Source organism: Athene noctua, chromosome 2 (genome assembly GCF_965140245.1).
Source record: "Athene noctua chromosome 2, bAthNoc1.hap1.1, whole genome shotgun sequence".
NCBI lineage: Eukaryota > Metazoa > Chordata > Aves > Strigiformes > Strigidae > Athene > Athene noctua.
Window position 1 is genome coordinate 23,923,687 of NC_134038.1, and position 17,051 is coordinate 23,940,737.

Sequence of the window (17,051 nt, forward strand, 5' to 3'; positions counted from 1 at the left end):
CGCCCTCTCCGCCGCGCACATGTGCTCTCACGTCAGCGCCTGCGCCCTGGCGCCGGGCCCCCCCGTCCCCGGTGACGTCGAGAGGCGCAGGCGCGCTCCCCCCCGGGCCGCCCACCCCCCCCCGGCGGCCTCGGCGCATGCGCCGGAGCCACCATCCCCGCGGCCGGGCGCCGGCGCGTCGCGTCTCCCCGCCTTCCCCCGCGGCGGCGCCTGCGCGGTGCGCGCTGTCGGTGCGTGGCGTGCGGCGCGGTGGGGGCGGGTGGGGGCGGGGCGGGTATATATAGTGCGCGGCCGGGGCGGCGGCCTCCCCCTTGTCCCCCGGCCGCCGTCGGAGCTGTGTGCGCAGTGCGTGTGCTCCGGACACCCGGACACGCCGGCCCGGCCCCGCCGCACCATTTATTACTAAAAATATTAAAAAAGCCAAAAAAAATCCAAAAATCCTCAAAAACCTTTAAAAAAAATCCCTCCCTCTTCCACCTCCCGTCAACCTTCTGCAACCGGCCGGTTTGATATAAAATAACCCGGTGAAGCGAAGCCCCCGGACCCGGCGCAGCCGAGAGGAGACACAGAGCGAGCCCGACCCCCGCCGAGGCCAGCAGCAGCCGCCGCCGCCACCTTCGCCAGGCCCGGCACGGAGTGAGCCAGAACCCTTCCCCCGCCCCTTCCACCCGCCGCCGCCGCCGCCGCGCATCCGCCTCCCGCAGCCGTTAAGTTTCGAATCCGCCTCCGGAGTGCCCCCTCCCCCGCGCCGCCACCGCCGGCCTCTGCCCTCACGGACCGCCGGGCCGCCGCGGCCTCCTCGCCTCGTCAGCGCCCCCCCCTTGCCCTCCCGCGCCGGGAGACGGCGGCAGGATGAACCCCAGCGCCCCCAGCTACCCCATGGCCTCCCTCTACGTGGGGGACCTGCACCCCGACGTGACGGAGGCCATGCTCTACGAGAAGTTCAGCCCTGCCGGGCCCATCCTTTCCATCCGCGTCTGCAGGGACATGATCACCCGCCGGTCGCTCGGCTACGCCTATGTCAACTTCCAGCAGCCCGCCGACGGTGAGGGGCCGGGGGCCGGGCCGCGGGGGCAGGGGGCGGGGGGCGGCGGGCGAGGCGGCCCGAGGGGAGAGTCGGGGCGGCCGCCGGCGGAGGAGCCATGTTTCTCCCCCGCCCCCACCAGGGCTCGGCGCGGCCGCCGCCGCCCCGCATCCATTTTCCCCCGCCCGGGCGCTGCCGGGGCCGGCGCCGGTGCCGCCGGGACGCGGGCGAACTTGGCGCGGCGCGGGGGGAAGTTGGCGGCGGGGCCGCCGCTGGCTGACACGCGGCCGGGGGCCGCCCGCGCCTCGTGGCGGGGAGGGGGGGCGGGGAGGCGCTTCCGCGCCCCGCCGCCGGGAACCGAAAGCCGACCTGGGGCCCCCGGCGACGGGCGGGGAAGGGCCCGGGCGCCCCCGCCGAAAGCCCGGGGCCTGGCGGAGCTGCCCCGGCCGGGGGCCGCGGGCAGGGAGTGGGGGTGTGCGTGTGGGGGCAGCTTCTCCACAGGCTGGCGCGTCCGTGCGCGGCTCCATCAGGAACCCGAGATGAAGGCCGGCTTGAGGAAAACACCATAGTCATTAGCACCTTTTAATAACTACGCAGGAACTGGGTGTGTATGCGTGATTAAGAGGCCAAAAGAAGGAAGTAGGACGCACCAGGGTGGCTTGGTGGTTTCACAGACGTCCAGCCAAAGCATAATGCGTTAAAACACCACGGCAGGTCTGTCACGTGTTGGGAGGGCTTGAAATTACTCGGGACTCCTTTGCTTGCTCTTCATGTAGCAAGCTGTATTCTGAGCCACTTCTCCTTGCAGCAAACTCTCCGTGACACTGTTTCCCAAGTTGTGTTTTCAGTAAACTTGCTTTATACGACGTTCTCCAGGACGTCTCTTTACACGGCGCTGCTGGTTCTCTAAAGTTAAATCCGGAAAGAAACTCCACGTAGTTCTGGTCGTGTTCGTGCTAAGTTTGGCAAACTGTCTTGTTCGTTTGGAGGGCGTTCCGATAAAAGAACCAAATGTGACCAGTTCCAAATTTTGTGGAGTACAGTTAAAAGTAAAAACAATTCGGCCAGTTAGAACATATTTGATTTTGACTACAGTTAAGTAAAGAGCTTTCTATTATAATGGTTTTATTTTCAAGTGTATGATTGCAAGAAATTTGAATTACAAACTTTTCTAGCAATTAGATTAACTGGCTTTCAAAATTGGCTTTAGTATATAGCCATTATCAGATCAGACTTTGGTGTACCGATGATATCTGTACGTAAGTAGTGAAAGTTACTGTCTCATCTTTTTAATAGGCAGATATTTCACCTGTTATCAGCTTTCTTACTTAAGAGAGCTTTTAATTTATTCAACCATTGTTTAGGATGAGATGATTAGAATGTTTAACATACTTCGCTTTCATTTGACAGAAACCTATGGTACAGTTTACTCAAAAATAAGGGCTTAGTACAGTTCAGTACTGTGATGTGATAATGTCAAGGCAGAAGTTGAAGGTGACTTAAATGCTTCTCTTTAGTAATAACAGAATTCTGTAAGGGTGAATTTTATCGTTGTCAGTAGTTGAGCAACCTGTTCAACCCTACATTTTATGACTTAGTTTATAATTTGTCAAATGTGGGAACAAATAGAACTTCTTGACTTGAGCAGTGCTTGCATTCAGAGTTTGAGAATGTGCCTCTTAGAAAAATGTTGTTACTCCAGATGTTGTAAGTATCTTTTCAGGCTTTGGAAAGCACACATATTTTATTCTACACCTAGTCCAGTTCAGCTGAAAGGATTTATCATCTCTATCAAACTTGCATCTGGCACGTATCTGGAAGCACTTGTTTAAAATATTCCTAAATAATGTTGTCTGATTATACTTCTATACTTAATTTGATGTTCTTGTCAAATACCTAGAAAGCATTTGCTGAGCTTTTTTTAATAGATCATTCTATCCAGTTAATGAAACCTTGAAATAGGAGCTCTGAGGATGAATGGTTGTTATTACAGTAATACTGGTTTCCTTTTGATTCCAAACCAGCTGCCTTTTCTTGGTTTAGCCTAGTTCTTAGCTGCATCTCAGGCTGTGCTTATTAAACAGCTACTAACAACTAGCTCGGGTTTTGAAAAACGTCTTTGAAGGTGCGTTTGACATTACCAGCTGTCTGTAAACTACGTATCTCAGAGGTCTTCCAAAACCTAATGAGGTCTGATGACACATTTGTGAGGTATGCACACATTTCATAGTTGTGACTTTTCTGAATTTGAGTCATAGTCCAAAGTAAAACCCAGGCAATTTGTTTAATCACTAAATTAGAAATATTCTTGAGTAATCTGAAACTGCATTTCTCCCTTCAGATTTTCTGAATGGTTGTTTCCAGAGGCTTATTATTTTCTAACTATTGCTATGTACGTTTAGCATTAAGTGTATATTCGGTGAGATTTTGAAATTTTTCATGAAGTGGACTGTCCAGTTGCTCATGACTAAAATGGGAACTGGTGACTCATTCAATAAAAGCTCCAGCAGAATCAGCAAAAGTACAGCATGGGTAGGTGTGTCCACTTGGTAACGAGTTAACTGCTGAATGGAATTGCCTCCTGCAAACTACTATGCAGACTTTTATGTCTAAAATAGAAGGAAAGTAAGCCAGTTTTACTAGTTGTGAATTTTAATGAGAGTACCTTGTACCTATGTATTCTAGTAATGTTTTAAAATCTGTGTGGAATGATGGATGTGGTGTTCATTAAGCAGAAATCCTTAAATGTCTTGTGCTGCTGCTCCATAGAATAGATGAGGAGAGCTGTTGAGTTTCCATGCTGTCCTTTGTGGAGGAATTGCATTGGTCTAAGATATGTGCTCACGATTAGTTGAGAGCGGTAATGTTTGAGAAGGCTAGTATGGACCCACCTGGAGACAGATATTTGGGAAACGTGTCCAGGAACACACATTTTTGAGGTGTGTCAGGATTATTCTAGAAGCAATTAGCATGAATTAGAAAAGCCTCTTTGCTAGTAAAGGAAGCCCTGTTACTACTTCTGGAAATAATGAACTGTTTGTTGCTGGCACTTTTGCTGCTGCTGGCAGTGATAATTGTAATGACTTCCAGGGCAGTACCAAAGAGTTAGATGTTTCTGCTGTGGCCACTCTGATATCCACAGTTCTTGGCCATCTTTTTTTTTCTTTTTTTGTTTTGTTTCGTAATGTAAAGCCTTCCAATGGTTTTTGCTTCTCAGTATCTAGGTTGTCTTTTCTCTCCAGTTTAGTTTGTATTAAAGTTTGTGAAAGTGTTGTTAACTTATTTAAAAGACTGGCAATGCTTATGTTTCTTGTGGCTTCAGCTTAAATCAGCCATTGACTTGCTACTGTCATGTGAATATGGTAATAGTATCAATAGATTTTTTTAATAAGAATGTTAGATGTCTGTCTTCTTAACTTCTACAGATGTCTTTCAGAGAATATGATCTTCGAATTCACTTGTAATCTGAAAACATGGCAAGAAAAGACTTAGTGTGGTGTAGCAGCTTAATCAGAGCTGATTGTAAATTTTCTTTGGCTATGGTATCCAACAACATGGCTAAAGATAAAAGCAGCACTTATAGAACAAAAATATAATGGTTTTCACAATGTGATTGCCTCTTGGTCTTTCTTCTAAGAGAAGCAATTAGCTGACATGGTTACTGTTTTTAAGGTAAGATTGAACAAATTTCAGTCTTTTTAACATCACATTGTTCTGCTACATGTTCTTCTACCAATGGGTGTGACTTCAGATATTTTCTGAGACTTTTTTCAGTGTTCTTCTAGACGTATAGGGACGATGAAAAGGAGCTAATGTAGGAGATCGTCAAATATGTCTGCCATACTTGAGAACTCCTGCTCTTTATTGCTTAAATACCTGTTGACTTAAAACATCACAGACATGTCTTGATGCTTTGAAGGGACATATGAAAACTGAAGAAGTCTTGATACTTCCCTGTTCAAATACACCAAGATCTTAAATTCAGGCTTTGAAAAGTTAGTTATGGAGTTCTACCGGAAAAACTGCTCCACTGGAGTAACAAAACCTGGTTTATGTTACTTCATTTTGCTGTTTTAATGCTTACTCCTTCATTGAGCTTTTCATATCTATATAATTTCAACTTTTCAAAAACAAATAAGTGCTAGTTTTAAGTCTCTTTGAACTGTCCCTTGCCCAGAAGTCTGTCACAGATCTCTTGTCACTAAGGAAGGAGTTGTGTGGAACAGCTGCCTGAACCAACCTCGCCTAGCAAAGAAATTTTGTCAGTTTAGGGGTATTGGTGAACTAGGAGTTCTTCTGTTAATGTTTGCAAAAGGCCTCATAGGCACAAGCTGTAACCCCTAAAAGCATTTTTATTGATACATCTATGTGATGTGGGAGCAGCCAGCTGATTTCGACAAATGTCAAAACTTTTCTTCCTATGGGATTGGTTGTGATTGCCATTGCTTGATAAATTTTGTCCTGTCATCGTACTTACCATCTTTTCGTAGTGGAGTCCAATCCTTTAGGCTACTGGGATTTCTACAGGTTGTTCAGCTGACTTGTGCTCCTTCCTGTCTCCGAAGTGCAGGTTTTGCTGAGGAGTTTTTGCTGGTTTTTACTTGCATAAAACAGTGGATTTATTTACATTGGAGATTTGGGGTTGCATCTTGGTGGTGGTGCTGGACTTAAAATAGTAAAAAATTTTATGAAGACTTGTACTTCAAATGCTATTTGTGTGCTTATTAAGATAACTTTAGCATTTCCTACTAATTCCATAATGCTTTTCCAGCTGAACGAGCTTTGGATACCATGAACTTTGATGTCATTAAAGGCAAACCAGTACGCATCATGTGGTCTCAGCGCGATCCATCTCTACGCAAAAGCGGTGTAGGAAACATCTTCATCAAAAACTTGGACAAATCAATTGATAACAAAGCTTTGTATGACACATTTTCTGCTTTTGGAAACATCCTATCTTGTAAGGTTAGTGGAAAATGATCAGTGCGTTTAATGGTTTGACACAAAACTCCTTCTATTTATGCTGGAAACATTTCATGGGTATTACAACGGGGTTTTTCTTTAATAGGTGGTATGTGATGAAAATGGATCCAAGGGTTATGGATTTGTACATTTTGAGACACAAGAAGCTGCAGAAAGAGCTATTGAAAAAATGAATGGTATGCTGCTTAATGATCGCAAAGTGTAAGTACATAAATACATAGTTGGGAATCAACAGACTGAAATTCATTTTACAGCAGACAAATATAGGAGGACAGGTTGTTCTAAAAATTTCTAATTTTAAAGAGGATTTAGAATTTTAGTGCTACGAATACTGTGAATTGTATCACCTCCCTATTATACAGGCAGCAAAAGTTCAGAAAAGGCTAATAACAGACTCTAGGGAAAAAATTATTGTACTGATTGTCTTGCAAGCCAATGCTGTAATGAGGATTTAGGAGCTACTCTGTTTTTCTGATCGTACCAGTCTCATAAAATGCAATCATTCAGGTATTCTGAATAATACTTCCCTTGTAAGAGTTGAGATAGGTACATGGTCCATTTTTTTGGATGAAACTTAAAGCTCTAGAATTACTCGGTCCTAAATAGTGGTCGGATTACACTAGTATATGAGTGTCTGTTAATAGACATATCTAGGAAATAGGAGTAGAAAATACAACTTAATGTATTAAACATGATCACTGTTCTATACTGTAGGAAAAAACGTTATTTGCCTACTTGGTTACTGATATCTAGGCAGAGAGGGAGCAAGTGTGCCTGACAGCTAGCTGTGCCTAAGGGATCACTGTGGTATTTGGTATAGTTGCAGAAGAATAGCTCTGTAAATACTTGAGAGGGTTTGGAAAAAGGGTGACAGAAATCAGCATCAGTTTACCATCATGGATTATTTTTACACGTAAAGATGGATGGATCAAGCCACATACAGGAAGAACATGTACTTGGAAACTTTTTTCCTACTTGTTCTGTGGTTGACTGGCATACTGTGGATGTTTTTATTCAGCTTCCATCTTTATACAACCTTTTAAAATTAGTAAAAAAAGGTCAGCATGTACTCATAAAAGCACATGATTTATGTAAACTTTGTTTGGTAAAATACATCATGAGAGTTAATTTTACTTTGAATTTCTATTCAGGCTAGGCTTTTAAAAGTAAATTGAAGTACTTCACTACCAAAATCTGCTGAACACATGGTACTATCAATCTTGCCATCCTTGGTTACTATAAATTGGGTGAAGTTGTCTAAGAAAACGTTGTGTTATTGCATGCTACTTTATTGGATTTGTCGGATTTGGAACTATAAAGTTGGGCAATACAATAAAGTTTGAGAGCAAAAGTCTACTACGATCAGAAATCTGTGTTAACCACGTAAGGCTGTACTAGAGCTGTTCCTTGGGTTGCAGGGTGTTGTGTTCAGTTTCTGTTCTTCCTGTGGTGGTACAAACTCACCTTTGGTGTTCCCAGACCATGTGGAATGGTATTTAACTAAAGAGCAAGTTGAACTATTTATTTCTCTATGCTTATTTAAACGAAAACCAACACAAAAACCCAACAAAACCCAAACAAAAGTCTTGCTTTGATATAGGTTGGAAAGGTGTGTGGAGGTTAGTTAAATAACTCTTTCTTTAAAAATGGATTGGAGAATGTCAACTGCTTTAAGGCTTGCAATTTTTTAGTATGGCAGAAGGATTATGCTGATTTCTGTTTTAGCCCACTTTACCTCGTACTTTCCCATTGTCCAGCTCCTGTTGTCAAAGGCTGTTTTATAAGAGTGAACAATCTTGCCAATGGCTTGAAAGCATTTTTTTGCTAGTAACTGTGATAAGCATACTGCTGTAGCAAAGGATAGTGAAATTGTTTTTCTGAAGGAGTTTTACTGTAACTATTTTATCTAAAGAATTTCATGCCTATAATGAACAATGAGACTGATTAAGAATAAAATGTGATACCAGAGGATTAAAGTAAATTTTTAAACCTTGATAGACTTGCTTTAATCTACACTATTCTGTTCTTCTGCAACTAGATTTGTTGGAAGGTTTAAATCTCGCAAGGAACGTGAGGCAGAGCTTGGAGCCAGAGCAAAGGAATTCACCAATGTTTACATCAAGAATTTTGGAGAAGACATGGATGATGAGAGACTTAAGGAACTCTTTGGCAAGTTTGGTAATGTCTTAAACTTTAAGTTTATATAAGCACGAGTGAACTTCAGGGTACTGCTTACTTCTCTCCTGTACAGTGCTTTATAGTGCAAGGAATCAGCTGGCTGTCTGATGCTGATTTAAAAAAATAAAAAAGGTACTAAAAGTTGGTACTTAATTCTTATTTCAGATTCAATGTGCAGTAATATCCGCCGCAGAACTTTAAATAGGCAAAATAGAATATATATAATCCTGCCATCAGAATTGTTTCTGATAATCTGAAAATAATATGTTTTAATAGTCTTTTGAATGGGTTTCGCAATTTTTCTAAAAAGTTGCAAATAGTAGTGTTTTCTGTTTTAGTACAGATTGATGTTATGAATTCACTACAGGATACATGACAAATGAGCTTGCTATTGCTTTCATTGGCCTGCAGACTTATCTTTACTCAGAGTATCTCTGCTTTCTTTATTCAGTTGCATTGTGGTGGTTGACCTAATACAAAATTATAAGGAACTTTTCCACTGGCAAGCTGTTTGGTTCTGTCTTGATCCTCAGTTTTGCAGGCTTATGATCATGACCTAGTAATGTGTATAATGTGTCACCATCAAAATAGGAAATGTCAAACTCCTTAATTCAGTTACAGATTCTTATACTGGTTTATAGGGCACATCTGTTTTATTTTCATACTCAGAATTTTTGTTTGTATTTTCTTTCCTCCATGCTTTTGCTGTTCTTCCATGGACATATGTAAAGCAAGAGAAAGCCTTGTGTATGTGATATTCTACAGCAGCCCTACACAGCATTTACAGGAAATTCCTTTCCTCTAAGTATCTGTGGTTGAAACAGTAGCGAATTTAGCTGCTAATAGCTGTCTCAGTTGAGCATGTGACCTGCAATTTTTCAAAGGTTTGAAATTGCTGAGCTGGGGTGGCCTTTCAATGGGATAAATGGTGAAGCATGTACCTAATAGAAAGGCCTCCTCTCTGGCTTTCAGTAGCTGTTTCAGGGATGGAAGCCCTAAGGCTTTTAAAAATGCCATAATTTTTAATGATAAAACCAATTTCATTCACTCTGAGGTGAAATTCCTACCCCATTTTGGTTGAAAATACAGTAGGAAAGAAATACAGTATGGCAGACTTTAGCTATAGTGACTGAAGTTCAGTGTCAGGGCAAATGAGCAATTGGGTGATGGTATATTGATGGGTGATATTTACTAGATAGTTATTGATGTGGGAGTCCTTTGTAATAAAGTGAAACAAACTAAATATTAACTTCTAAACAGGATGTTCAAAATGTGACGAGGATACACTCTGTATGCAAAGCTTAAGTATTTCATTCTCTTCTTAGGTCCTGCCCTAAGTGTGAAAGTTATGACTGATGAGAGTGGAAAATCCAAAGGCTTTGGCTTCGTTAGTTTTGAACGACATGAAGATGCCCAAAAAGTAAGCTTTTGGACTTCATTTTAGGAATATTATAACTGAGACCCAAATAGTGTTTGACTGAGTGATTTGAAATCTTGTGAACTCGTTAAGGTTTTTAATTGGTCAAGAACACTGCAAAAACAGGTGTTTGCTGCTTAAATGACTTGGTGTGGTTTCTGTCAGAGTGCTTTCTTCTGACGAGATGTCAGTTGATCTGAGGAGCCTATTAAGTCAAGATACTTGGAGACAGCTGTAACTAGTGTAGAAATGGGGAATCTTGAATAATTTAATAACCTGTTATAGTTGTGCTTGAAGGTCTCTGAGATTTGGACTCTCATGCTGGGCAGCATACAAGCATAGTAAATTATTACATCTCTGCAAAACCCAGATGAATCATTGAATCCAATTTGGTTGCACAAAACATTTGTGCAAGGCAGAAAGGATTGTGTTTTCATACTTCAGCACTGCTAAGTCAGCAGGAAAGCTATTAGTTTTATAGAGCATGTTTGGCACAGCTATAAGAAAATAGAGCTGTGATGTTGCTTTTACTCTGAAGAGTAACTTTGGAAGAAGGGTCCTTTTAATTCGTGTATATGTCTATAACATGCTGGTATGCTGTATAACTTAATTCTTTGTCAGCTGGTTGCTTTGATGTGTCAGTTGACTGTGGCAGTAGGGACATACTGTCAGGAGAAAAAACTCAGCACAGAACAAATCAGGGCAACAAACGAAGTTTGCTTTTCAAAAGGCATTTTGGTGATTTGTCAGTACTGCAAGTGTACAGGCAAGAGATTAGAATAAATCCTGTCTGTCTTACATCTACATTGTTCAGTCTTGCATACATTCATTGATGAATTGTTTCTCTTTCAGTAGTCAGAATCACATGTTGGGTGTTTGAAATAACATAAGAATCTAATATCTCAGTAAATAGGTGTTTAATGGCTTTGATTATGAAGGTATACAATAAGCTAGTGACTTCTGGTTTTAAATTAATTGAATAAATCGGTGCCAGAGTTTTCACATCTTAATATTTGTAATTCAAAACAGCATAAAGGAAGAAAGTTCATCTTTTCATACTCTTTAAGTATTTCCTTAATGAAAGATTAAACATTAAAAAAACAAAAGCTATATATGCCAGCTCTAGCTTAACATAAGATACTATAGTTCCAGGTGTTACTTTTAAAAACTGAAGTCAGGTGTATGAATTAAAACTTTTTAGCTTAATTTGCTTTCTTTTCTCTGCCTTCAGGGAGATAAGGCTGGAGAAATAGTTCTTCATTGTGTGACTTGATTTTTTTTTTTTTTCAACTTCATATAAGAAATGTTTTTTGCATCCCTTGTGACTTTAACTGGACAGACGCACACTCAGAAAGCAATTTCCATTTTACTTAAAGCAGAGAAGTCTTGGGATATTTTGTTTCAGCTAGTGATATTTTAGATGGATTGACTCCTTCTGGAATCCTTATGTGACTTTTTGTATTTTAATTACATTACTTTTTGTATGCCCAAAACCCACTGGAATACAAAGTACTGCTAACCTCTTGTTTATTAATGAAGGCTGTAGATGAGATGAATGGAAAAGAGCTCAATGGGAAACAAATCTACGTTGGCCGGGCTCAGAAAAAGGTGGAAAGACAGACGGAGCTGAAGCGCAAGTTTGAACAAATGAAGCAGGACAGGATCACCAGATACCAGGTTCAGTTTGAATTCAAGAGGACTAACTTTATACTATGATATTTTTAGATTTACACAGCCCATTTGCTTTCAAAAATATCTTGCCTTTTTTTTAGGGTGTAAACCTTTATGTGAAAAATCTTGATGATGGGATTGATGATGAGCGTCTTCGAAAAGAATTCTCCCCATTTGGTACAATCACTAGTGCAAAGGTAAATTTCAGAGATTCTGCTTGTTCTTTCTCTGAACATGAACAATGATCCTTCACCAAGGAAGAGTGATTTAATTCATTAAGAGATGGAACCCAGTCACTTACCACTGCTGCTATATATGTGGACATCTGCTTTCTTGATTATTTTATGTCTCAGGTTAAACACATATGATCATCCTTTCTTGAAATAAACTGAATACTGATATTAAGGTGAGAAAAATGACATCTTTTGAGTGCAATAATGTGCTCATTACTACTTCATGAGATTTTTCATCTGTATCCAGTAAACAGCTATTAATTAAGCAATTCTATTCCATTTTATAAATCAGTAAAACAAACCTGTGGTCTCACTTCGAGTAAGCTGAAAAAAGAAACTCATGTAGGTTGAGTAGATACAGCATTCTCATGTTTTAAAACTAAATTTTGTACTGACAGGTCATGATGGAAGGTGGCCGCAGCAAAGGATTTGGATTTGTATGCTTCTCATCACCAGAAGAAGCCACCAAAGCTGTCACAGAAATGAATGGTAGAATTGTGGCTACTAAACCATTATATGTAGCTCTAGCCCAGCGTAAAGAAGAGCGCCAAGCTCATCTCACCAACCAGTATATGCAGAGAATGGCAAGTGTAAGAGCAGTACCTAATCCTGTAATCAACCCGTACCAACCAGCACCTCCTTCAGGTTACTTCATGGCAGCTATCCCACAGGTATGTATAGAGATGAGTTAACTGAATGGTTTGTACTATGTATAAAGTCTGTTTACATTTAACAATAAATGTAACTATTATCTGTCAATAATTGCATCATTCTGATTTCATAGCAGAAAGGAGATGAACTGTTCAGCATGCCCTTCAAAGACAGCAAAGTTAAACAATGTTTTTTATATTTGACAGACTCAGAACCGTGCTGCATACTATCCTACTAATCAACTTGCTCAACTTGCTAGACCTAGTCCTCGCTGGACTGCTCAGGGTGCCAGACCTCATCGTAAGTCACTACTTTACCTTTCCAGTGATTGTGGTAACCTCCAGTAACCTCCATAGCATTTACCTTTGCACTTTTAAATACATTGTCACAGCATTACAATATCAGTCTTCTCTTTGTCGTAGTACTGGTATTACTTCTGAACTCTTTTCATCATTCCGTGTTTCAGCATGTAACTTAATTTATTTTCTTTAAAACGTAGCATTCCAAAACATGCCTGGTGCTATCCGCCCAGCAGCACCCAGACCACCATTTAGTACCATGAGACCAGCTTCTTCACAAGTTCCACGAGTCATGTCAACGCAACGTGTTGGTGAGTTTCATTTATGCAAACTTTAAGTATTAAACTTATTCTTTAATTTTGCTGATTCAGAATGATCTCTCAAAAACATTCGTTAAGTTCAATATCACATGTGGTAACACTTCTCTCTTTTTCTGGCTCTTACTAGGTGAGTAAGCTACTATCACCTTCTAGTAGTTGCTTTTAAATATTGTCCCAGCAAAGACTAGTGCTGTGGCCTCATTTCTTTATCATGAAGCATTTTTACTTAGAGTGTGCATTTCAAGAATTCTGTATGACAGGTTCTGCCATTTCCAAACATTGTTGTGGGAATTGTAATAATGGGTTGCATGGAGCAATACAAAGCTTTAATTTTGTCATAGAATACTGTGAGCCACTGTCATGTCTGCAGAATCTGCACATCACTGAATGAACCAAAATTGATTGTTAATGGAGTCTTAATTCTCCAGAATGTATTAGGTAGTAGTGGTTTTTTAGCTCTGCTTCATGAAAGTATCTTTTTTTAGGATGACTGATGTAAGGTGCTCAGGAAATCAAATGTGCTTTGAGGTTAGAATTAAATTAAAACTCAACCAAAGTGAATGTTTTCTTACAGATCTTTTTTTCAGTAGCATGTCAGAAAAACAATTCATTAGTGAAGTGACTGGAAAGTAACATCCAGTGAATTTTGAGCTTTGAACCTTCAGACATGACCAGTGATGTGATAGTTGAAAATACTACTGAGATGAATCTATAATACAATACCTAAATTAGGTATTCCCTTTGAGGGGTGGTTTGGGATTTTTTTTGTAACTTGTACAGTGTAGGCTAAATTTAAAAAATGAATTATTCACATAAGGAATTGTGTTGTTTTTCAGCTAATACATCAACACAAACAATGGGTCCACGTCCTGCAGCAGCAGCTACTGCAGCTACTCCTGCTGTACGCACAGTACCACAATACAAATATGCTGCAGGTGTTCGTAATCCTCAGCAGCATCTTAATACACAGCCACAGGTTGCTATGCAGCAGGTATGTAATTTTAGGAACCAGTTCATGCTTTTTCTGGTGTTTTTTTCAGAGGAAGGAGGGGGGTGCTTATGGTTATGAGTTGTCTTTGTTATTCTAGAATTCGGGGTCTGCATTGTAGCAGCAGAGTTATAGCCTTGAGGTTTTAAGTACATTTCAAGTTCACCTGGGACAGGATGGGATCCTGTGTTGCTTCATATTTTCCAGTTGCTTGATACCTTATGTTGGCTCTGCAATGGAGCAGTTGATACTAATCTCCAGCATTGCTCCACTCTAACCAGCACTATTTGATTTAAATTGACTTAGTAGTAATTTCTTCCATGTTCCTGACAGTGTAGGCATTGTTTTTGCTGATTTGTGGAACATTGGATATTTGAAGCTGCACCTAATTATGAACTAGAATTTAATTCTGAAATGGTGTTAAATTAATTTGCAGCCTGCTGTCCATGTGCAAGGTCAGGAACCCTTGACTGCTTCCATGTTGGCTTCTGCCCCTCCACAAGAACAAAAGCAGATGTTAGGTATGTATGTGATACCTTTTTCTGAGTTGTGGCAAAAGGACAGTTGAACTACTCAATCTTAAAATATGGAGTAAATGGTTTTAGCAGTAGAACAAGGTGTTTGTTTCCCTTTTCCCTTAAATCTAGTCTGTGTTTGTCAGATGCAATTTGTCACTGATGCACTTTTTTCTCTCCAGGCGAACGTCTATTTCCTCTCATTCAAAGCATGCACCCTACTCTGGCGGGTAAGATCACTGGTATGTTGTTGGAGATTGACAACTCTGAACTCCTCCACATGCTCGAGTCTCCTGAGTCTCTTCGTTCGAAGGTAGGTGCACTTTTGCCTTACACTAGTTCTATCAGCAGTTAAGTTTACACTGATTAAACAGGTGTTCTTGCTGGCATGGTGAAGTAGCAGCAGTGCAACAGTAGCCCAGGGCAAGAAGTTAAAATATGCTCTGTCCAAGGGTGGCAGTGTCTTAAATTAGCATGAACTGGAACTGTAATGTTAACCTTTTCTTTTTAACAATGCAGGCATTGTTTGTATAATTTAAACTGTTTCAGTAACTTAAATACACATAAATTACTAAGCTTCTCCTTATTAATTTTTCCTTTTTTACTTAACAGGTTGATGAAGCTGTAGCCGTACTACAAGCCCACCAAGCTAAAGAGGCTGCTCAAAAGGCAGTTAATAATCCCACTGGAGTTCCAAGTGTTTAATAAGTAAGTTTTCTGAGCACCTGTAGTTTTATAGGTTGACTGGGGTAACTCATGGCCTTGTAAGCAGCATGCCTCTAAGTTCTGTGGCTGCAGATGATACCAAGAGTAGCAGCTACGGTCACAGTTGTAAACAAATTTTGTGCTCAATCCTGTTGTCAGTTCTGTAGCTCTTGGTCAGCAAATGCTACTGACATTTTGTCTTGCATATTTAGTTGGAATTAAAGCATTGTTTTAGCAGCATATTTAGTTGAAATTAGCCCTAGGCATGCATGTAGAAACATGTGGTTCTGTCAAACGCTACCATTCATAATGTTGTTCAAGTGGAACTTGGGGAATTGAAGTAAGCTTAAAATGATACTCCAAGCCTATTTTTCTTTAGAAGTGAAATACTTATTTAAACTATAATTTGTATATACTTGCCAGAATCTAAAATTAGACAGTAATTAAACACTAAATTACATGTTGTCTTGACTTCACTTTTTGGTGAATTTAACTTTGTCAATTAAAATCTTGACTTTCTTTATTGCCTTCTGTGGGGTTAGTATCTTAATTTTTGCATGACAGGAAGAGGCAAAAGGTGGTATCTTTACTGTTTTGAAAGGGGAAAATGTGGAGTTGAGGATGATACAGAAGTCTGTTCTCTATTCAGTCCAGTTAGGTTTTGCCTGTTGGTGAACTTATTTTCCACATATATAGATGTCGGTTGAAGATGTCTGCTTTAACATTGGATCACTTCAGATGTTCTTTTTCTTGATCTTTTCATTTCTGCAACTTTCCTTCTGGAGGCAGAATTTGAGTCATGTTTTTTCCATGCTTCTTTCTTTTTCCATAATTTTTTTTGCTAGTGACACTTTCACACTGGAGATAAGCAAGTGCTGAATAAGTTCTGTCTCCTAAACTGAGATGCCCAAACCTAGCATTACTCCATATGCTCCATGACATTTTAGTTAATTGGAAATTGAAAATACTGCTAGTGTAGTTACTGCAGTCATGTTAGTTACAATAACAACTTACTGTGTGTAGCCATTGTCCAAGGCCATGCTGCACAGAGTACTATTTAGTTCTAGACTTAGTTTTGTCTTCCAAGTATCACAGACTTTGGATACTTTACTTCCATGTCTCTAAAGTAAAATATCTCTCGATACAGTGCTGTAGAAAACTTTGGTATGATTGATACTGTGAAAGCCCAAAGTACTGTCAGGCTTATGGTTGCAGAAAGCATGTCAGAAAACATAAGGTGCGGCTTTAATTCTAAAACCTAACACCATTGTTTTTGTTTGCAGAAAGATCCGGGACTACAATCTAGAACTTCGCTTCACCGAAGAAAAAAAAAATCTAAACATGGAAAAACTATTAAATATTGAGAAAAACATTGCAAAATATAAAATAAATAAAAAAAGGAAAGGAAACTTTGAAGCTTATGTACAGAGCAACGCCGGGGCTAGCAAAACAAATGCTAGTCCTAGATTACTTATTGATTTAAAATTTAAAAAAAAATAGTAAAATAAAAAATACAAATTAATGTTTTATAAACCCGGGGGAAAAGAATTTTCAGCACAGTACAAAAATTTAAAGCATTCCTTTCTTTAATTTTGTAATTCTTTACTGTGGAAAAGCTCAGAATATCACCACTGTTTTAGTTGACAGTGAGAATTGATAGCTGAGCAAAGAAACGTAATTTGGATTATAAAATTCTTGGTTTAATAAAAATTCCTTAAACACTGATTTACTTGTGATGGTTTCTTTTGTACAGTGTACTTCTGATAAGGTTGTCATTCGGAATGCCAAGTTAGAAGCCCACTCTACATTATGTTTTAGCAGTTTCTAGAGAAGATTAGCCTACATTTAGCCACCTGTTACTGATAATATAAACTTAAGAATTAAAACAAATCAAAAGAGCAGCTAGATCCATATCTGGGTTCTAAATCCTTAATAGCATGGTGTCTGAACTCTTGTTATTGTCTGATTAGAAATAGACCCTACCTTGAGATGATCAGTAAGAAATGTTATTATAAAAGACTTGTGTTGGAATTGTGTAGCATACCAACACATGATCCCACCTGCACA

At 40.2% G+C, this 17,051-nt stretch overlaps 1 protein-coding gene across 2 annotated transcripts; it reads left to right on the plus strand.

Moving 5' to 3' along the window:
* The first annotated feature begins 286 nt into the window (after window positions 1-286).
* On the plus strand, window positions 287-16,709 carry PABPC1 (poly(A) binding protein cytoplasmic 1). Of its 2 annotated transcripts, none has more exons than XM_074898633.1 (15): window positions 287-1,045; window positions 5,796-5,989; window positions 6,093-6,208; window positions 8,046-8,176; window positions 9,511-9,605; window positions 11,142-11,279; window positions 11,375-11,470; window positions 11,905-12,177; window positions 12,364-12,457; window positions 12,657-12,767; window positions 13,613-13,767; window positions 14,201-14,285; window positions 14,462-14,592; window positions 14,892-14,987; window positions 16,268-16,709. In XM_074898633.1, exons 1-14 carry the CDS (start codon window positions 853-855, stop codon window positions 14,982-14,984), a joined length of 1,905 nt encoding a protein of 634 aa, XP_074754734.1. In that variant the 5' UTR covers window positions 287-852; the 3' UTR covers window positions 14,985-14,987; window positions 16,268-16,709. The 2 variants fall into 2 exon arrangements, with proteins under 2 accessions (XP_074754734.1, XP_074754733.1); XM_074898632.1 differs by having other exon boundaries at window positions 288-1,045; window positions 8,046-8,185.
* Window positions 16,710-17,051: the final 342 nt, after the last annotated feature.

Bases quoted from the DNA above. Each gene is read 5' to 3' on its own strand.
- PABPC1 (XM_074898632.1), top strand. From the start codon at position 853: ATGAACCCCAGCGCCCCCAGCTACCCCATGGCCTCCCTCTACGTGGGG. The intron at 6,209-8,045 runs GTAAGTACATAA...TTCTGCAACTAG, and splicing joins CTGCTTAATGATCGCAAAGT to ATTTGTTGGAAGGTTTAAAT. The intron at 13,768-14,200 runs GTATGTAATTTT...ATTAATTTGCAG, and splicing joins CACAGGTTGCTATGCAGCAG to CCTGCTGTCCATGTGCAAGG.